Source organism: Mustela nivalis (genome assembly GCF_964662115.1).
Source record: "Mustela nivalis genome assembly, chromosome: 8".
Lineage (NCBI taxonomy): Eukaryota > Metazoa > Chordata > Mammalia > Carnivora > Mustelidae > Mustela > Mustela nivalis.
Genome location: NC_139027.1, coordinates 126,692,721 through 126,714,805, shown reverse-complemented (window position 1 = coordinate 126,714,805; position 22,085 = coordinate 126,692,721). Strand labels below are relative to the sequence as shown.

Sequence of the window (22,085 nt, the reverse complement as noted above, 5' to 3'; positions counted from 1 at the left end):
CTCTTATCTTCTGGCTTCTGTGATACCACGCTTTCTTACTTTTTCCCCCCTACATCACCAACCCGATTGCTCTTTCTCACCCTCTCTGTAGGTCTTCCTTTGGGGACCCTTAATATTAGTGCTTGGCAGGTTTTGGTCCTGCTTTCTCTTTGTTCTTCTCTGACTCATTCTTGTAGAAATATCTTTTGGAGGGGGTGCCTGGCGGCTCAGTTGTTAAGCATCTGCCTTCAGCTTGGGTCATGATCTCAGGGTCCTGGGATTGAGCCCCCGAATCAGGCTCCCTGCTAGGCGGGGAGTCTGCTTCTCCCTCTCCCTCTGCCCCTGCTCATGCCCTCTCTGTCTCTCTCTCAAACAAAAAAACAAAATCTTTAAAAAAAAAAAAAAAAGAAGAAGAAGAAAGGGAGAAAGGAAGGAAAAATGTCTTTTGGAAGTTATACCCGAGAGCTTCCTGGACACCTATACCTGCATTATCCTTAGATGTTTTGAAACTGACCTCCCCTCCTCCTGGCGCTAACCAGCTGTGACTATGTGAGGAGCCACATCAGGGTCAGAATTCTTGCTCTGTCATCCAGAGCACAGCACTCCTGGGTAAAGAGGGGTTGAATATTCTAAATGGAGGAGGAAACACAGAAGGACACACACACACGCACACACACACACACACGCACACACACACACACACACACAGTTGGACATTGTTCCTGGGTCTTGCTCACCCAGCACAGCTTGTTTGCCAACTGACTGAGCCCAGTGCAACGGCAGTAAGGCGAGGGAATGTGGGTTTTCGCCTTTAGTCTGTCCCATGGTCAGATAACCATAGGAAATACTCTTTTAGAAGAAAGTGAAGGTGAAAGAGTAAGACTTCTGAATTTTAATTGGAAAATAACTTCTGCCACCTGAAAATGTCTGCAGACCGAATCATTAATAATAGTAGCGGATCTTATTTTCATTTTTATTATTTAGACGTTAAAAAAGGTCAGAAGTTCTCAAATTTAGATAAGCTATTCTAGCTAATTTCTTGACATTAAGTAAGTCTAAACATAGAGCATTTTCATCTTCCTGCTGGAAAAGATGGTAGACTATGAGGCAGACAGCAGCAGGAGCTGGGCCTCGCTCACCCTTGGGTCCAAGACACACCGAAGCGCTTTGGGACGGAGAGCGTGCGGGGTGCTTTCCGACTAGAGGGCAATGCGTACTCTCTTTGCCCGGCACTCAGTCAAGTGTGGGTGCCATCATGGTAGTTTGGAGGAGTGTGAATTGTCTGGCAAGAAAGCTTTTTCTGTTCATTATTAAAGTCTTTTACCAAATTTGCGCAGCCTCAAATGATGACTGTTAACTTTTTATCGATTTTCTTCCATTCTTTCTTCTATACACAGGAATTTGTTTTTTTTTTTATTTACATGTACAATTTTATAGACTTCTTTCTGTTTTTCAAATTGAAAATACTCATTCAATAAGTGTATGATGGAGTTTTATCATAAGCCACAAAGATTGGGGAATACCTCAGTTACTGCAGCTTACATTCTCGTCGTGGGAGACAGATGGGAACAAATAATAACTTCCAGAAAGTTATAAAGAAAGAAGTGAATGTTACCCACAGTCCTATCACCCAGACGTAATGATGGTTAACATCTGGTATGGTCCTAATTTTATTTTAAAAAGCTAGTGTTGAAAAATAGCATTTTTAAAAAACAAAAATGAGATTAGATCATAGATTCCCCCCCCCAACTTTCCAACATGTTGTGGACTTTTTTTTATGTTAACTAAAACTTGATAATTAATAATAATATAATACAATATGATAAGGTAACAATGGCTGCATAATACTATCCCATATAATGGATGTGCTATTAATTTAAATATTTTACTAAAGGTTGACAGATAGGTTATTTATAGTGTCCCCCCCCGTTAGAAATTATGTATCAGATAGTCTAAGTCTTCAGAGAACCTAAATGTTTCCTTAGCTTGTGCTGTAAAAGAGAAATCGCTCAGTTTAAAAGCATATCCATAATTAAAATTTTGGTATTGTTACTATATTCCCCTGCAAGAGTCTTAATAGTTGACAGAGCTGTCGGCGAGGTCTGAGAGGACCATTTTCAATTTGTTCTTACATTGGATTTTTAAAAATTAAGATATAATTCATATTCTGTAAATTCTATTATGGGTTTAAGTTGTGCAATTTAGTGGTTTTTAGTATAGTAACAAGATTGTATATAGATCACCACTATTTGATTCCAGAACATTTCATCATCCCCAGAAGAAACCATATGCCCATTAGCAGACACTCCTTATTTCCTCTTTCCTCAGGCCCTGGCAACCACTAATTTACTTCTTGTCTCTCTGGATATGCCTATTCTGGGCATTTTGTATAAATGAAATTATACAATATGTAGTCTTCTGTACCTGGCTTCTTCCACTTAGCATGTTTTCAAGGTTTGTCCATGTTGTTCCATGGGTGATTTTCTTAGTTAGAGTCTATTTTGACTTTCAAGTACTGGAGTGATTCTTGGGGGAATAACCCTGGTTTGTCCTTGGACCTCTGTTTGGGAACCATTGACCTAGGCCGTAATCTCTCTGTTAGTTCTTAAATCCTTTACAGCTGACCCAAATCCAGTTTATCTGGATTCATATCTTTAAGTGTCTTTTCCAGGAATATCATAGGTTGCTAATTTTGAGTCAAAGAAGTAGGTTTTAGTGCTAATAGTGCAGTTTATGAGCTAGTGTTGTTGAGTGGTTTTTTTGTTTTGTTTTGTTTTTTTGTTTGTTTGGTTTTTTATAGCTGGCCACTCCATTTTATCCTGTGTTCTAGGGCTCATCTCTGTTTAGTAAATTGTCAGTATACTGTGCCCATCATTGCCAGTCTGTCCCCTTTAGGGCCATTTTCCAAGTGGCGATTTACTATCTTTCTTGGTAGAGGCTGAAAACAGTTTATTGAGGCCTTTGACTCTTTTCCATTGACCCTGAGACACATGGAAGAAATATTTTTTGTTAAATTTTTTAATCCTCAGCAGGTGTCTTTTCCAAGCTTCCCAACAAGGTGCCTTAAAACATTTCGGGTGGGTTATTGAATTTGGGGATTTAGTTTTATTTTTTCAATACTAATATCTTCCTCTTGGGATACTTCTCCCTTTTTAACATTGACTAATTGTGCTGTGTTTCTTGGAGTTCCCTTCTTCCTGTAGGATGTCCCTGCTCTGCCGCTCCTTAGGAATATAAACTTTTTAAAAAATTATTTATCTATTTGCCAGGGAGAGAGAGAGAGAGAGAGTGAGCGCACAAGCAAGGGGAGCAGCAGGCAGAGGGAGAAGCAGGCTTGCACTGAGCAGGGAGCCCAATGCAGGACTCGACCCTAGGACCCCAGGATCATGCCCTGAGCTGAAAACAGACACTTAAACAATTGAGCCACCTAGGCATCCCAACCTTTTTTATTTTTTATTTAATTTTTTTAAAGATATTATTTCATTATTAGAGAAATCACAAGCCAGGGGGTGAGGAGGAGGCAGAGGCAGAAGGAGAAGCAGACTCCCTGCTGAGCAGGAAGCTTGACACAGGGCTCTGTCCCAGAACCCTGAGATCATGACCTCAGCCAAAGGCAGACCTTATTTGACTGAGCCCCCCAGGTGCCCTGGAATCTGACCTTTTGACAAGTTGCTTCATCTCTCTGACCTGTCTTTTCTGTAAAATGAAAGCAGGTAACTATTCATGATTCCTCAGAGTAGAGTTGCTGGGATGTCAGCTAGTTCTATGTTTATGTTTATAAGAACTACCTGACCTTTTCCCAAAATGGTTGTATAGGCCAAGTCCATTTAACATTTCTTTTTTTTTTTTTTAAGATTTTATTTATTTATTTGAAATAGAGAGAGAGAGATCACAAGTAGGCAGAGAGGCAGGCAGAGAGAGGGAGAAGCAGCTCCCTGCTGAGCAGAGAGCCCGATGCGGGCCTCGATCCCAGGACCCTGAGATCATGACCTGAGCCGAAGGCAGAGGCTTAGCCCACTGAGCCACCCAGGCGCCCCCATTTAACATTTCTAAGGAAGTTCAGTCACACTGGTCTTGTGGCCAGCAGTTGTGGTTTCCTGGGATGTATGTCATAAAGTTCTCAGTGAATTGAGCACTAGCTCTTGGCTGGAAGGTCCAGATCCAAATTCCTCTACTCACTAGGTGTATGTCTGTGGGTACATCACCGAACATCAGTAGTCGTCTGTTTGTGTCTTTATACTGACCTTTCAGGGTTGTTGTAAAGATAGAGATATCAGGAAGCATGTTTGCATAATTCTGAGTATATCCGTATGATACATGGCCAACAAATGTTAGCTGTTGCTGTTGTTACTGCCCTAGTGATGGAATATACAGTTTCCACTGCCTGCCTCCATCTGCCTCAGCTCTGGAAGGCCCTAGCCTTCAAAAGATAGACCTTGAAATGGGGTACGAGTTGAAAAGAGGGTCCCACTTTTATAAAAACTACAGAGAGCTGCCTTGGTAGAATTTGGTCTTGAATATGTCATCTTTGAAAGGCTCTTTAGTAAACTAACTTGTATCTCTTGCTTTTTTAGTGTTTACACCCTTGCACACTAAGCAATATCTTGTTTCCTGAGGGTCAGGTGTCCCTGGCACAGAATTCAGTAATATCCCAGGGATGGGTGTGTCCTCTCAGGTTCGAGCTTTACCAGCGTACCTGTTACGCACTCTTATGTTTCTTATTGCCTTGTTTTTTTTCTTTTTATTGTGGTAAAAAGTGTAGCATAAAATCTACCATCCGGACCACTTTCTTGTGGTGATTTTAAATTCCTTTTAAGTTCGCAGCTTTTCCTTTTGCTAAGCCATCCTAAGCACTGAGTCAGCAGTGAGGTAGTCAAACTGAATTGTATTGTTTTCTTTTTCTTTCTTTCTGTCTTTCAAGTAGTAAGTGCTGCCAGAAAGACCAATTCTTTCTGGACTTAGGCTTGTTTATGACACTAGACTTTATTTATGATAAAGATCCAAAAAAACCCTTCTTTTCTTTCATCTTTTTCTCCTGGGATTCTCAGTGTTGTGTTTGGGAGTACTGGAGGAGGGGAGGGGGCTGCAAAACCCAGGAGGGGAAACATGCAGCTGAATTTTGCACTCCATCACTCCCAGGGTGGGCCAGGAAGTCTGAGCACAGATTGGGTAACCAGAACACTGGAAGGAAGCCATGCCACCTAGGCAAGTGTCTGTGCCCGTTAGCACACACCAAGCCTCTTGTTAGGGGAGCGGACTAGTCACAAATGGTGCCGTTTTTAAGCCATCACGCCAAGATGATTGTAGCCAGCTTCCTGGAAAGCCTGCTTGTCCTACCCAGACTTTCCTTAAATTATTTCCTGAAACCAGCACCCACATTATCGGATTATTGCCAACCTTAGCTTGGTGGTGAAATGACAGATACACTCTGTGTAACCAGACCTGAGAGTCTGAGATGAAACTTCTCCTTCCAAGGGATGTTTCCTGAAAGTGGCCACCTTGGGAAGCTGCACCTCTGTTTAATGGTGCTCAAAAACAGCTTCAGAACTTCCTGTTTAGGAAGATGCCTTCAGCTTCTCTGACACATTCCTTCTAGTGGTGTCTTTCACAATAAAGCTTTCTCCTATATTGGCAGGGATTTTTTTTGGTGGGGTTTTTTGTTTGTTTGTTTGCTTTGCAAGTGGCCAAAGGTTATTTGGTGCTGCATCTGGGGGCTTATGTGATCATACAGAGGAGAAATAAAAGATGTAGGTTTGAATGATCCAGGCTTTCTGTTGAAAATCAAACCTGCTAAATATTGATGCAGCTTGAAGATAAGTGAGAGCAAAGATTTGGGGAAATCCGCACCACGCTAAGTTTGCTGCTGCGTCCTTGCCATCCAGTGATAGCACTTTAATTTATGAGCACATTTGAGCAGAACTTTTGTGTGCTCATGTGAGAAATGCCATTCTGGGTCAACAGTGTGCCTAGGATCCAAAGGTACCTTGTGGGACATCATCATTGTCTGTTCAAGACGTGGGACTTCTAAGGTGTTTCAGATTTTGGTGCACAACATGGAAATCCTTCAGAGTGGTAGGGTTTTGGTTTTGTTTTTTCGTTTTTTTTTTTTCCAAACATACAAATTTTTTGTATGCTAACAGAGGCTTGGTGCAGGTCCACAGAGGCAGAGACAAACACAAATAAAGTGTGTCCTGGTTGCCACAATCTCCCCAAGACTCAGCACATGAAGAACTAACACATGGTAGGAAATCAGTAAATGTTGAGTAAATCATGCATTCAGACGTCGCAGCACTTTTGTAGGAAGCATGCAATGGAAAAGTAATGTTCTTGTTTCTCTCTCTTTTACAGTTGTCAAATTTAAAAGTTCTGAATCACTCCCCAATGTCTGATGCCTCTGTCAATTTTGACTACAAATCCCCCTCCCCGTTTGACCGCGGCACTGATCAGGAAGAGAAAATCGAAGATGTTGCCAGTCACTGTCTGCCTCAGAAAGACCTGTATGCTGCAGAAGAGGAAGCCGAGGCCCTTTTTCCTAGGAAAATGACATCCCATAATGGAATGGAGGACAGTGGAGGGGGAGGCACTGGAGTAAAGAAAAAAAGGAAGAAAAAGGATCCAGGAGAGCAAGAGGGTCCAGCAAAGGGAAGCAAGGACAGGGAGCCCAAGCCAAAGAGGAAGCGAGAACCTAGAGAGCCAAAGGAACCCCGCAAGGCCAAGGAGCCCAAAAGGGCCAAGGAGCCCAAGGAGCCTAAGCAGAAGGACGGAGCCAAGAAAGCGCGGAAGCCCCGGGAGGCCTCGGGCACCAAGGAGGCCAAAGAGAAGAGGAGCAGTGCCGACTCCATAGGCAGGACGAAGTCCAAGAAGGCCAGGTGCGTCTCTCCCCACCCCCCAGAGTGCCCCCCAACCCCAAACCCTGGCATGCTTGGCTCTGTGCGCACAGAATGATTTGCCGTTGGCCTTACTCCAGCCCCTGGACATAGCTCTCCTGCTTCATCCAAAATGAACCACTTTCTCACCTCCTGATGAGAGAAGGATAACCTCAGTACTGGCCCTGCCGTTTCTTACATTCCTTTTGGATTAAGAAAAATGAAAATACCTCCGCACACCCAGGGTAAAAGGGTGGGGACATCCAGGGTACCACACAGGGAGGGCAGTAGTTTGGGGGACAGCAGCAATGTGGAGTGGTCGAGGGGCAGCTCCCAGGGCTGTGCCCGGTCCCGGGAATCAGTGTTCGGGCAGTCTGGGGGAGCCGTGGGTGTGCGCAGACAGGAGAGGACTGCCCGGCTTCCCTTGGCCACAGACTCTCTAGTATGGGGCCACTCCTGGCGTGTTTCTCTTGTTCAGGATCTACCGCAGTGCCAGACGCCTGAGAGTGCTCAGGAAGGGGGGCTGCTTAGAGGCCAGTAGAGACCCCAGTGGAGAGTTCAGAGGGCGTGGGGTAGGCGGCATTAGGGGTCCCGACTAGAGATTCTGTCAGCATCCACAGGTCCTCTTCACCCAGGAAACTTCGTATTTGCAATTGTGTACAAATGGAATGTTTTTTATTTTGTCTCTCTAAATTCTTCACGCAGAACATTATATTTAAACTTGGTAGGGAAATGTAAAGCAAAAAACATGTAAGCTCTACATAGTTCAAAGGAAGTTGAGGAATTTAAGTTCCTAAAGTCACAGTGCAGAGGCAGAAGGTAGAGCAGGAACACCCATAAAAACCCAGAGATTGATGGGAATGTTGACGCACAGTAATGAGACCATCGGACCTGTATGGGGTCAGGCATGGAGGACGTAAGTTTTAAAGAAAGGAAAGCATTTTGGTTGGATGGTTTACGCTATGACTCAGAATTACCATATAGTTCCGTTCATTTTCAAAAGGATTTTGTTGGGACCGGATGGATAACTTCATAATCCAAGTTAAAACTGCCTTACAATATGCATTCCCTTCTCCATGGCAGGGGATTGCATCTTTTGTCTATCATAGACGCTTGTAGTAGTTTATAGACAGGACCTAAAGTACCTTATAGAAGGTTACGAAAGGTAGGTAAAAATCAGGATTTCCACTAAGAGGAAACTTGCGGGCTCTGTTTCTTAGGTGAGCGAGTGAGCGTACTCTGATCTCTGACGTGTATGTGGCGTGGCAGAGGTGAGTCTCTGTCTTCTGCTCTAACTCTCATCTCTAAGTTACTTTGGAGAAGCTGAAGTGGTTCTTCAGGGCAGTAACACATGCGAAGGAGCAGCAGATGTGAGCTAGTGGGGTGACTTTGAGAGAACAGAGGAATTCCTGAGGATAGTGTTTTAGAATTAGGGTCATAGGAGGAGAGTTTCCACAGCTCTGCTAAGGATTTGGTCTGTTTGTAGGAGGGATTAGAAAGCCATAGGAATCCGAGCTCACTAGCACAGGTCTCTCCTACTTACCTGCTTAAAGCATTTCACATTTACTTTGTGAGAGCTATGAATCACGGAGATGAGCGTATAGACATTGCCATAATTTGGGGTCCACGAGGAGGCATTTCACAGAACAGCTTTAGGTGTCCTGTATGTGTGTAGCAATACTGTTATCACTGTCCGTGATCTTAGTAAGCTGTATACAATATAAGTGAGCTGGAGAAGTGCTTGGTAGTGTTTTCAGGGGCTGCTGACTTCTAGCAGCAGAAGACACCCTTTAAGAAGATGCTGGCAGAGCTGGTTATCTCTTCAGCAACATGGGCAAGTTACATGAGGCTTTCTCTCTTGATTTGGGGCCTATGTAAAATTGACTTGTAACATGATAGAATTCTGTGTAGCTTGGTGGGATTTTGCCCTGGTGAGCCTTTCATGTCTTGTCCTTTATATATTTAGCAAATTGCATTAGTTCCTTTAATTAAAGATCCCACTGGTCAACAGAAGCAGTTTTAGTTATGAAAGGACATTAATTGAAGGAAAATGTTGGGAATTGAGTCTCAGTTTTTTATGCTTCTCTTTTGCTTTCTTGCAGAGTGGCTCAGGTGCATGTTTTGATTTGAGTAGGTATTGATTGGTATATTGGTAGTTGCAGATCATTCACTGGGCACTTGGATTATCGTGGGAGCTCCATAATTGATTTAAGGCTTCCGGACTTTTCCACCTTTGGTTCATTCTTGCCAGCTTCCACCGGTGAATCTTTGAGAAGCACTGTTACTGTCTTATTTCTGTTTGTAGTTGGAAAAGGTGGTGAATCAAATGCCTTCATCCTCTCTTCTTTCCAAATCAGTTTGGAAATAGTCAACAAAGATGGAGTTGCAGTGATCAGCTCGGTTATTATAAACCGGGTTGAAGAGCCTCCGCCATCTTGTGCCTGGAATGGGGCTGCTTGTTACTCCCTCCGTTGAGTTTGTCTCCCAGAACCGCACGCACTGAAGCCTGGAGCACATGCTGGGCCATGTCTGCGCTGTTCCTTTTCCCAGTCTCTCCAGTCCGGGAGGTCTCTGATCAGAGACGTGGGAGGAGTTTGAAGAAGGGCTGAAAGTCTGTCACCAGTATTACTCCCTCCTCAGGAGTAAAACCGGGGGACCGGGGAATGAGATTTCCTCCAACAGTTTATGCCTGCTGTGCAACTTCTGGTTGTTCCTACTGCTTCCAAGACAAAGTCCAGACTCCTTTCTCTGTTATTTAAACCCTTTGGAGTGTGACCCTAGCCCCACTTCTGGTCTCTGACAAGCGACCTCACCAGCTAGATTGTTGTCACTGGCCCCTGAAGACACTTGTCTTGTTTCTTCTGGATCGCTCTTGCTATATTCCTCCCACATGACGCCCTTGTCCTTCTCCTAGGACCCCAAGTCCTTTCCATTTCCAGATCTGAGTGCAAGTCCTGGTTCTCTATAGAGCTTCCCCAAACCAGTGGGCTGGCGTGTCCCCTCTTCCATAGCACTTGGAGCCTTGCTCTGCATTGTGAACCAGAGACTTTTTCCCTGGGAAGACTGAGGAGAGCGAGTCTGACCTGTCGTACTGCAGCCAGGAAGAGGGAGACGCACTGAGAAGTGACTTGTGTACAGGGGTGTGTCATAAACTCAGACCTCCTGATCCCCAGTCCTGTACATTGCCCTTCGCAGATGGTGCCTTTCAGTCATAGGCTGTCATTGTGTACGACTTGTCTCATCAACATCAGTTAAGTGCCTGAGGTCCGGACCACTGTGCTTTGTCTTGTATGCTCTTAGGGGTCAGTCACCAGAGATGCCAGGATGTTCAGTACATTAAGAGTGTTTTTGTATTTATGTATTATAATATATAATTTGCATACTTTGCATATTTGTATATTATATATGATTATGTACTATACACTATATATCTTATGTATATAATTTGTTTTCCTAGAACAAATGAATAGAGCTCTTTTCCGTGAAAATAAGACCCATGTAAGATATAATAATTCCCATTTTTTTCCCATTGTTAAATAATAGTAGGTGGTGTCTCGACTTTAACTAAAAACATAAACATCTTAAAAAATAACTTGTCTAAGGCACAAGACTCATGGGCAGCACTATTGGGATTTGACTCTGGGCTCCCCATTTTTTCTCCCACAGCTTCGCACCTGTTAATGCCTCACTGGGAAATGTTGGGAAAGGAAGATGGTGGGGAGATTCCAGTGTCAGAGAAATTATTTTTTTTATTTGTAGGAAATGGCCCTTCTTCTGTAGAATTTCAGTTTGTGCACCCACAGTGTCCTCGAATCCTCTAGAGACTGTGAGGTGGCTCCGGCTTTTTCCCATGCTGCTTCTGCACTTGAGACAGCAAGCAGATAACCGAACGTGTCTCCTCTTCTGAACAGGTGACAGAGCCTAGCAGATTGTCCTTTTCAAGGGTGATGTCAGTAGTGATGCCCAAGTAAGAGAAGGGGGAAACTAACTTTTAACTACCATCTCGTCCTTTCTCCTCAAGCTGACGTGGAGTTTGAGTACTTCTTTACTGAGTAAAACTTAAGCAAAAAAGCTCTTCTAGGAAGAAGCCATATTAAGGCTGTCATTTCCCTGACTCTGATATGTAAATTTCACTTAGTATAGATTAATTGCTTTTACAGCTTTTTAATTACAGTACCTTTTCCCAAAGAGGAAGGGGCCACTGGTGTAAGAAGACATACAGACAAAGATACCCATGCACCTGTACACCCAAACACATACAAAGACCTATCCAGATGTAGACACACACGGCCTGTCTGGCTGCAGCAAGGGCATCAGAAAGGTAGGCAGGCAGCAAGTCCAATCCTGGGGGCCACAGAATGTCGATAGGGCTTTGGGAAAATGCTTCGGTATTAGGAAAGCACCTTGGCACTTCCTTAGGGTAGCCAAAGAAATTTCTCACTAAGGAACCTTCCAAGATGTAATGGATTCTGTCCTCAGCAACAGTTTTAGGATCAGATGCTTCTGCGTGCCTGTGAATTTCATACTTCTCTTTCTTGAAATAGCCATTAGTAAAAGTTAGCTTCATGGCATCAAAGCATGGTTCGATGAGCAGGAAAGACGACACATTCCAGTGTGTGTGAGGCCATCTGGTGTTCTTACTCCATATCTAGGAGGAGTGCCTGAGGACTAGGTTGATGGCCTTTAGGCTTCACTCTTCTCAAATCAGGAGCTGAACATTTGGATGGAGCTGGAGGTAGTTTTTTTAAGCCAGGGTCTTGAATGTTAGTGTTCATTTTGTTGGAGGCAGAACACAAGCTTTGGAGTTTCTACTTATGTCAGAATGGTTTATATTCTGTCTCTCAAAAGTCCAGAAACTGACCGGTGGGGGCACTGGGGTGGCTCCGTTGGTTAGGCATCTGCCTTCGGCTCAGGTCATGATCCCAGAGTCCGAGATGGAGCCTTACATCGAGCTCCTTGCTCGGCGGTGGGGATTCTCCCTCTTTCTCAGCTCATGCTCTCTCTCACCGTCTCTCAAATAAATAAAATCTTAAAGAAAGAGAGGGAGATAGGGAGGGAGAGAGAAAAGGTAAAGGTAAGGGTAAGGGAAGAGGAAGGGAAAGGATAGGAAAGGAAGAAAGAAAAGAAACTGAACAGTGAACTAGCCTATGTGGAGGAGCGTCTGCTTGGATCTCTGAAGCCCAGACTTTGCTGTGCCTAAGGAATCACCTGGACAGCTTGTTAGGAAAGTAGATTCCAGACTACCTCCCCAGAGTGGGTGATTTATTAGGTCTGAGGTAGACCCAGGAACCTACAAATTCCAAAGCTTGCCAGATAATTAAAGTGTACTTGGTTCTTAGACCATCCTTTGAGAAACAGGTAAAAGATCACTGGGAAAGTGGAGCATATTTACATTTTTATATTTAACATGTGCTCGGCATGGAAAACCAAAAAGAGGAAAATAGACGAACGGTGTGATGAGTCTGTGAAGTAATAAGAACTACATGTATTGGTTTCTGCCCTGGTTCCTGGCACAGAGCTCCTGAAGCCTTTGTACATTCCTGAGTGATGGAAATACCAGTCTCCTCTTATTCTAACGTTTGGTCTTCGACCCATCCTTGACACAAGACTCCTGAAACTGTTGTAATCTTTGCAGTGCTAAGAACACGAGGAGCATTCCTTGTTCTTCCGTTTGTCTGTGACCCTGTTCCTGACACGAGGCACCTAAACCCTTGCAAACTTCTAAGTGATCAGAATACTAGAAGCATCTTTTGTTCTGATGAGGTGACTCTGGGTAGACTCCTGGATGGTGACTGGTCATGAGAAAGACCAACCGCGATTAGAAGCTTAGAGTTTTCAGCCCCACCCCTTATTATCCAGAGAGGGGGGAGAGGCTGCAAGTGGGGTTAATAATTGATCATGCCGATGTGGGGAAGCCTCCCTAAAATCCCAAAAATAGCAGGTTTGGGGAACGTTCAGGTGGGTAAATACATCCACGTGCCAGGCAGGTGGCACAGCTCAGCTCTACAGGGACAGAAGCTCCTGTGCTCAGGGTCCTCCCAGACTTCGCCCTGTGGATCTCCTTATCTGGCTATCCGTCTGTATCTTTTGTCATATCCTTTAACAAACTGGGAAATGTAAGTAAGTGTGTCCCTGAGTTCTGTGAGCTGCTCTAGCAAATTAATGGAACATGGGGTGGGAGTGAGTGGATGGGGGGGAGTGGTCACTGGAACCTCTGGTGTATGGCAGTTGGTCAGAAGCACAGGTGAACCTGGACTCGGGACCGGCATCTGAAGTGGGGAGGCCAGGTAGGGGCAGAATTGTGGCAGTGCGTCCACAACCTGTGGAATCTGATGCTATCTCCAGGTAGATAGTGTCAGAGTTGAGTTGAATTCTCAGATACCCTGTGCCTTGTTAGATGAGAGTTTTTTGGGTTTGGTTTTGGTTTTTTGGAGATTTTTTTCCAAAACAAACCCCAAGTTTGGGGCCTCAGCTTTTACCTCCATTTATTTTGACTTGCCCACCCAGAACAGAATATTATTTCCCAAATCTAGTAAGTCTAGTAGTATCCTGGAAGAAAGGTTTTACCTTTTCTAGTTTCCTTCTTGAGGGGTTGCTTCTAGGAAGTTAAGCCCAGACCTTCCGGTTCCATAACCCTTAGAGCTGTGAGTCAACCACCACTGTGATGCAGGAGGGCAGTGAAACTCAGCCCAGCTCCGTGTCACTGCTTGAAGGTCAATCACCCATCTTTGTTGAGATTGCAGATCTTTGCTGAGCGGAGCGGGGCTTAGGCTCAAGAGTGTGTGTTGACAGCATTCTTTCTGTTGGGGGACTTGTTTTTATATTCTGACCGGTTATTAGGAGGAAGAAGACAAATGTGAAGACATACGAGTTCTGAGTAGAGAGTGCTCGGAACCCACTGGGCTTTATGGGGAGTAGGGAGGAACTGCGAATGACAGTGGCAGAGGCCCACCTCTGAAGTTTCGGATTAAGTCTCCATTCCTGTTTTTCTAGAAGCACCTGGGGTGCTTATTACTCTGTCGTCCTCAGGGCTTTTTAAGTTAGGCTTGGGTACACAAGGCTTGGGCTTTTACTGAATCTGAAAAGAACACTTAATAAATACGAATGCTGGATGAATACCTGCCTCTTTTTTCTGTATCTTGTAGTGCCTCCTGTGTGCCTTTATTTATGAGTCCTTTCGGTGGGAGTGGGGTAGTGGAGGGAAGAAGGTGGCATTGAAGTGTCGTCTGTGCTCCTCCCTGTCCCAGAGGAGCTTCACGGGTTAGAGCAACAGCCCTGCGAGGAGGGTTCCAAAATCAGGCAAAAACATAAGCAGAAGGCCCTAGTATTACCGTATACAGAATAACTGGAAGGATTTGGCAGATCAGGAGTGTTTCAGTTGTGCCAAAGTCAGTCCCTTGGAAGTGGTGGGTACGGAGCCAGGTATTAAAGGAGTTAATAGACAAAAGACTTAAAGCAAAAAGACCAAATAAATATTTAAATAAATATGGTGAGGGGGGGGGAGCTTTTCCAGTTTTGTTTTGTTTTTTTTTCCTGCATTTGCTTTTACTTGCGTTTATTTTATGTGGAAATGATTCCCAGGCCATAAGTTCTTTGTTTCTTCTGGGGTATCTTGTTCTTCTCTGCAGCCGCCTGGTTGAGGAACGGTCTGCTCTTTATCAGAAAGGCTCACCTCGTGGTCCCAGGAGAGCTCGTGTGCGAGTTAATCTGACTGTGAACTGTGTAAATTCAGCGCCGCATCTTGGGGTTTGTTCACCTGGGTGTGCTCAATGGCCAGAGAATCTGCATCTAAACCCTTAAGTCAGCATTATTCTCAGCATTTTTAAGCCTGTGCGGTAAAACTTTAGCACTGCTGTGGGCCCCGCACCCCACGTGCAGCCCCGCTCCTCAGCCTGGGCCCACCTCCCAGCCCCAGGCAGTAGCACCCGAGTACCTCTCCCCGCTTCTGCACAGCGTGGCTGTCACATACTTGGGGCTTTTTGGGGTGGGCTTTGCCCACCCGAGATGGCCTGGGCAGTTTCACGTGTGTTCTTGGAGTGAACCAAAGATTTGAACCTCTTGATTTGCATGATTTCATAGGGTTTTCTGGGTCAGGTGAGTAGCAGATCATTTTCAGAGCTCACAGCAGGCTGCTCACGGGAAGAGGAAGAATGATGGCTCCCGGGAGAATCCATAGCAGGTTGGGGGAGGGGTGCTACTAGTTTGAACACAGCCGCTGAGCATACTTTTATTTTCACTTCTTAACCAAATGATAGCGAAATGCCAGGAAGGACAAAGGGGAATATATCTTTAAAGATGAGAAATGTGAATTTCTGGGCAAGGCAGGCCACTGTATCATACTGGTGGATGACATGTGGGGGGATCCCAGCATGCAGGATCTCCTTGTAGTAGAGATAGAAATGCTGCTTCCTCACAGTGGACCTGTCAGCTCTGGAGAAGGGGTGGGAGGCAGGCCAGAAGTGGAGGTGATTGAAGGGACTGCCTGTAGTGGCTTTATGGCTGGCCAGCTCCAGGCTGAAATCAGGTAGTTACTCTAAAGGTATTGAGCTGTTTGCCCCGGGGGGTTGCTCTCGGACTCCCATGTGGAGACTCCCATCAACAGGAAAGGGACTTCAGGCTATTGCTCTGCCTTTTCCCTGCCAATACCCTAAAAGGTATTGTACCTGTGTGTACAGAGTACTAAGCCAGGCTTCTCATTCGGGGGTGAGACTTGGTCTCACCAGCTACCTGTATTATCAACCTCATTCATTTTACTTTATTTTTTATTATTTTTTAAAGATTTCATTTATTTGACAGAGAGGGAGAGAGCATAAGCAGGGGGAGTGGCAGGCAGCGGGAGAAAGAGAGAGAAGCAGGCTCTCTGCTGAGCAAGGAGCCCTATGTGGGGCTGGATCCCAGGACTCTGGGATCATAATCTGAGCTGAAGGCAGACACTTAACCAACTGAGCCACCCAGGCGCCCCTCAACCTCCTTCATTTTGAACAAGAGCAATCCACCAAAGATCATGAGGCCGTAGAGGAAAATTTTAAGCAGCAAAGAAGAGGAAAAGGGAGTGAGCAGAACAATTGTCCTCAAAAGAAAGAAGTCCAGGAAAAAACTTGTAAAGATGTTAAATTTGCATCCTCAGATTCAAGGTGGTATTTTGTCTGCAAAACAAGGATGAGTTATGAAACAGGAGCAGTCAGAAAACAAGAAAGAATTAATGAAAATTTAAAACATACTGCCTAAGCTAAAAGAATTCAACAAAAATATTGAGTAAAGAGAGTAGGGGAGATACATAAGATCTAAATTAATCAGCTTTCCTACCAGGATGTCACTGTTGCTTAATGTTGACAGGTGGAGAACTAGAGGCATGAACACATTGGAGTTAGGGTACTCTCATTCAAAGGCAGTTCTTTCTAGAAAGTGGGATTTGGTGGAAGTAGGGATGGCTTGTCATTTGAAATCTACATTTTTTGAAATTTTATTTGCTTTGATAACTTTTTTAAAAATGTTCAGTTAGCCAGCATATTATAGTACATCTAAATTTTTGATGTAGTGTTCAGATTCATTAGTTGCATGTAACACCCCTTTTATAACTTTTAATAAGATTGCTTATTAAAACTGTACTTTTTTATCTTATAAGTATGTAATGTTTTTGCTAGGATAATATCACAAACTAGTGTAATCTTTGTTTTTGATGGTGCTAGTGATAACAGTTAAAGGGACAGAGGACAGGGTAGACTTGCTTCTCATTTTGTGTGCAGTTGACTATTTCTATACCAAAACAGTTCTGTGTATATATATATATATATATATATATATATATATATATATTTTTTTTTTTTTTTTTTTTTTTTTTTTTCCATTTAACCAGCATTTTTGCGATCTCTGCCAACTCAGTTCTCGGTGTATAGACTGAACCAACATGGGCATTAAGTAAAAGTTGCAGTAAGGGTACAGGGGGGCTCTTTGGGGGTAATATCCATGTTTATACATGTTTATAGTATGTCCTTCTGGGAGGAGGATCAGGGCCTATGGCAAGGCCTGAACTGGAAGCTTCTCTGAAGGGTTGTTCCTGGAGTGGAGGTAGTTCCTGGGCTGTGTGCTCCCCAGCCACGTGCATGTCTGTGAAGGTAGTAACTGGCATCATGTGCTCTTTTCAGTTCTGAATTTGGGAATTACAGCAACTCCCTATGGCAGTAACTGATTTTTCTTGCTGACTTTAATGGATATTCTATAAGTTTTAATTTAAAAATGGGATGATGATGGGGTTCCTGGGTGGCTCAGTAGGCTAAAGCATCTGCCTTCGGCTCAGGTCATGATCCCAGAGCCCTGGGATCGAGCCCCCACATCGGGCTCTATGCTTAGCGGGGAGCCTGCCTCCTCCTCTCTCTCTGCCTACTTGTGATCTCTGCCTGTCAAATAAATAAATAGGATCTTTTAAAAAAATAATAAAATAAAAAATAAAAATGGGATGATGAATTATTTTGAAATAGTGGGGTTTGATAGATAAAAATTCTTACTATCTGGAATCTATGGAGGCAGAGTCATGAAAGACTCCTAGTAGAGCAGTGTTGTGACACATACCCAGATCTTTTTCATATTCAGATCTGGTGCTAAGTTTCTAACTCTCAGTTCTACCAAAGAAACCTGGAGGTTGGGAGCAAAGTTTGAGAAAGTCTTGTCTGTCTAGTGCTTTTATATAATTTTCTGTAAGTAGCTACTGTATTGTAGTTTCCTATTCAGAAGGCCCCCAAATTACTTATTTTCCTAATACAAACTGCAGAAAGTAAAGAAGTAGAAAACCTTCTTGGCTGATGAAGCTGTGTAGAAGACATCCGGAGAGCTTTGGGGTAAGGCCTGCTAATCAGCTGCTGTTAGTTACATGGGTTAGTCGTCCTACTTGCGTGGTACATACATGTTTTATTGTAAAATCAAGTTTGACTTCTACTAAAAATAAGTGCTTTGAGCTTCAAAAATCTTGTCTGTCATTTTTCTTTCTGTCCTTGCAAGTTAGTTTGTTCTAACCCTGAAAGCTAGAAAAGAGGATTATAAAAATGAAATTGCTTTGATCTAGCCCTGTGTGCCATTAAGTGGTGAGAGTATTATTAGGTCTTTGTGTTATACAGAACTCCCTTGGTTACAAGTGACGTAAACCCAACTTGAATTAAGTTTAAAAAAAAAAAAAAAGTAACAGAGGGTTCACTGATTTTAAGGATCAGAACCGGGAAGTATAATTGAGGATTCTGCTAGTGTTCTTTGCCTCCAACACTCCCTTGCATCTTTCTGGGTGTCAGCTCCATCCTTTGCTTTTCTTCTGGAAGTTGAACCCCGGCGGCCTGCAGCTCTGGGCTCACAGCTTAACAACCTTGTAATGCAGGAGGAAAGAGACTCATTTTCCTATGCAGTCCTGCCAATTTTTTTTTTTTTTTTTAAAGGAGGGACTGCTAAGTTGGCCTGGCTGGGTCATGTATCCATCCCTGGATCAGTCACTGTGGTAAAAGGAATAGGGTACTGTAGTCCCGCCTGACCTTCTGCCCACTTTTGTAGTCTGGAAGGTCCATAGTGGTTATCAGCAAAACAATGCTGAACATACACAGTATCCACTCCAGTCATGGCATAGGTATATATGAAAATAATTACGTTTTTTCTTGAACTATTTGAGAATAAGGTGCATGTATCCTGACTTTTTATCCCTAAGTACTCCCGTGAGTTTTTCCTAAGAGTAGTAGGACCATTTTCTTCCCTAACCATTGTCTAGTTGACTGCTTTTGTTCACTCGCAGCTAATAAGCACTCTGTGGGGAGACACTTCAAGGTCATGCAAAAATCCTGCTCATCTTCCCATGTTCTCAACAGTCATCCATTCCTGGATGGTCTGGACTGGACTCGTCTTTCCTTTAATGGTTGCAGAATGATCTTCCACCTCCACATTTCCTCTGCGTTTACCATTTGGGCTCTTTAGGAAGCAAGAGCTCTCCCTTCTCCCTTACACATTCATTATTTATCCGTCTATCAGTTATTGGTTTGGATTCCTGTTGTTCTCAGTTTCCGTAACTCATTACAGTCCTTAGTTGCTTTGGTGCTCAGATGGTCCCAGTTTTGACCCACAAGAGCTCTTCAGGTTCACTCCTGTGTCTTTTCACCAAGCTGCCTTCATTTTTTGAGCACCCCTTTATGTTTCAGGCTCATCTCATATCTTCCTACCTCAGCCTTGGAATTGGCTATTTCTGGAAGGAACTTTGGTATTACAGACCAAGGTGTGTGCGCTGGGTGGGTACATTGTGACTGCGGCGTCTCCACTTTTTGGCTCTTTCAGTTGTCAGAGCGAGGGGGAACACACACATACATGTGCACATTACATGCATGTACACACAACTATATGCACACAAGCATGATACATCCATAATACCCGTGTGCGCATTTATATGCATGTGTTCATATATGTGCTTATTTTAGAAATCCTGAGTCCCTGCTAATGCCTGCAGTTCAGATCCCCTGTTATCTTCCTCGCCTTAACAACATTTCATACTTACATCTTCCCTCTTCCTCATTGAGAACCACGACTCCTCACATCAACACATTTACTCATTTGCTTAATCCCGTATCACATCTAAAATGGCTTCAAAATTGCTTCACCCATATGCCTACCAAAAAGGCCAGGATTTTTTCACTGCCCCAAAAGCTGAAGGTATGTAGTCAAATACAGTTGACCCTTGAACAACGTGGGTTTGAACTGCATGGATCCACTTATATGCAGATTTTCCGTAATAATTACAGTATAGTACTGTAAATGGATTTTCTCTTCCTTAAAATTTCATTAGTAACATTAGCTCACTTCGTTGTAAGAATACAGTAGAATATACGTATACAAAATAGGTGTTAATTGACTGTTTATATTAAGGCTTCTCGTCAGTAGTAGGCTACTAGTAGCTAAGTTTATTTGCCAGAGAGAGAGAGTGTGTGCACACAAGCAGGGGGAGTGGCAGGCAGATGGAGCCTGGTGTAGAACTAAATCCCAGGACCCTGGGATCATGACCTGAGCAGAAGTCAGACCAACTGCGCCATCTAGGCATCCCTGTTTTTTAGTTTTATTTTACATTTTTTAGAGGGACAGGGGGAGTTTGTTTGTTTGTTTTTTTAAGATTTATTTATTTGAGAGACAGAGCAAACATGTGGGGAGGGGCAGAGAAAATCCTTAAGCTGAGCGTGGAGACTGGCGTGGGGCTCCATCCCAGGACCCTGCGACCATGACCTGATCCGAAATCAAGGATCAGCTGCTTAACCAGCTGAGCCATCTTGGTGCCCTGGGAGGGAGAGAATCTCAAGCAGGCTCCACGTCCAGCATGGAGCCTCATGTGGGCTTGATCTCCCAGCCCTGAGATCATGACCTGCCCTGAAATCAAGTTGGACACTTAACCTGACTGAGCCACCCAGGTGCCCCTCTTTTTAAAATACAAATAGACATATTTTCTTATTTTCCCTTTTTTCTTCCACGAAAGGTAGCATAATATGCCATTTTGCTTAGTTTTTCACACTTAGCAGTGCATCTTGGAAACCATTCCACATCGGTATGTGGGATTCTTAGTTGTTTTACAGCTGCATAGTACTCTACTGTAGGTGTCTGAATTTGTTCACTCTCGTTTCTTTATGTAGATAGTTTCTATTAACTTGCAGTTACTAAATAATGCTGCAGTGAGTAACCTCACTCGTATATATTTTCGTATTGTTGGAGGTGTATCTTTAGAGTATATTCCTATAAATGGAACTGCTAGATCAGAGGGTATATACATACGTAGTTTTGTTACATGTTATTTGACCCCTATTTTTGAAGAGCCTGGGGTTTCAGGGAGCAAACAAGCTTCCATGGACTGAATCTGTCTATAGGTAGAACAATTTGGAGGTTAAATGTCTTCATTTGATAAAACTCTCAAGCATTAAGTTTTCAGAAGTTATTCCAAAGAGGGAGAAAACACATTTCATCTACTCTTCCTGGAGAATGAATTTGGTGATATTTTCTTGTGTCCTATTTGAAAATCCCATTTATAAGCTTACAAAGAATCTTTTCTTCCTGATACTATCTGAAGAGCTCCAAGAAGAATTTTTGGAACTCAAAATTGATTCTGTTGCCAAAGGTAACCCTACAGGAATCACTTCGAAGATTTCTGAGCTGGAGTATTTTCTAACTTACCCACAAATAAGCAAGCAGGTTTCACCAGTTGTTTTCCTGTTTTACCAACATGTATTTAAGAAGATGTTCCTCTTAAAAAAAAAAAAAAAAGAAGAAGAAGATGTTCCTCTACTCCCCCTGACCCCAGCTTCTGGCTAGGAAAATCTAGTAGTGTCCCAGGCTTGACTTTGAAAGTGCCTCAGTAACTTGTCCTTATACTCATTATTTAATGTGATTCTGAAAAATGAAAGGCAAATATAAAATATATACAGATCATGTAGTAAAGATGCATATTTTGAGGAGGTTCTGTTCCTTAATTGTGGCTTGATCATGGTTTAGGTTTGAGATTGAGATTGAGTTGAGTACTTCTTAGTATATATACAGATAAATACATATAATGAAGAGTAAACATGTAGACAGAGTTTTGTAACATAATGAAGTTATATTTAGTAGTCAGATAAATTGATTTCAGTTGTTGGGAGAAAGGATTTCAGATTTTACTAAAGATTAAACAGGGCCCTGAACATGTGACTGTATTATGGTGACTCTTAGTATATTAATCAGCTATTGTTAAATTTGTGTCCAAAAAATTAAGCACAAACCTTCTTTTGTTAAGAGATCCATATAAAAAACTGTCAACAACTATGGATTTGTGGATTTATTTTTCTGTATTTGGGTCATTGGAATATTTTGTTGCTACTTCTTTTGGTCATTATTTTGAGATTCAAATAACATTAAAGGAGATTTGAAGTTTTTACATTAAAAGGGAGACTGGGGTTTAAGAAGAAGACAGAAAACAAAATATGGTGTTAAAAGCCACCGGCTGTGGGTCAGATGAGCTGAGTGTGGGCCTCTGCTGGTGACTTTGGGACCTTTGCAGCTTTTGAACCTGTTTTCTTTATTTGGAATTTGAGGTTCATTTACCTGCCCTGACTCCCTCATGAGACTGTGGTTGTTAGTAGTGAAATGAGATGTGGAACACACAAGCGCTTCATAGAATGTAAATTGCTTTACAGTTTTCTTAGTGAGGAGCTATATAACATGACATGAATATCCTGCAAAAAATTTAGAATCTTTGTAAATTATGTC

At 43.1% G+C, this 22,085-nt stretch overlaps 1 protein-coding gene across 7 annotated transcripts in view; it reads left to right on the top strand.

Moving 5' to 3' along the window:
- Positions 1-22,085, top strand: part of CHD6 (chromodomain helicase DNA binding protein 6) — a 194,700-nt gene that overhangs the window by 57,344 nt on the left and 115,271 nt on the right. For all 7 annotated transcript variants that reach the window (XM_082744630.1, XM_082744629.1, XM_082744631.1 and 4 more), the window contains one exon: positions 6,328-6,848. In XM_082744630.1, the coding sequence (XP_082600756.1) occupies positions 6,328-6,848 (521 nt within the window). The remainder of the gene's footprint in view (positions 1-6,327; positions 6,849-22,085) is intronic.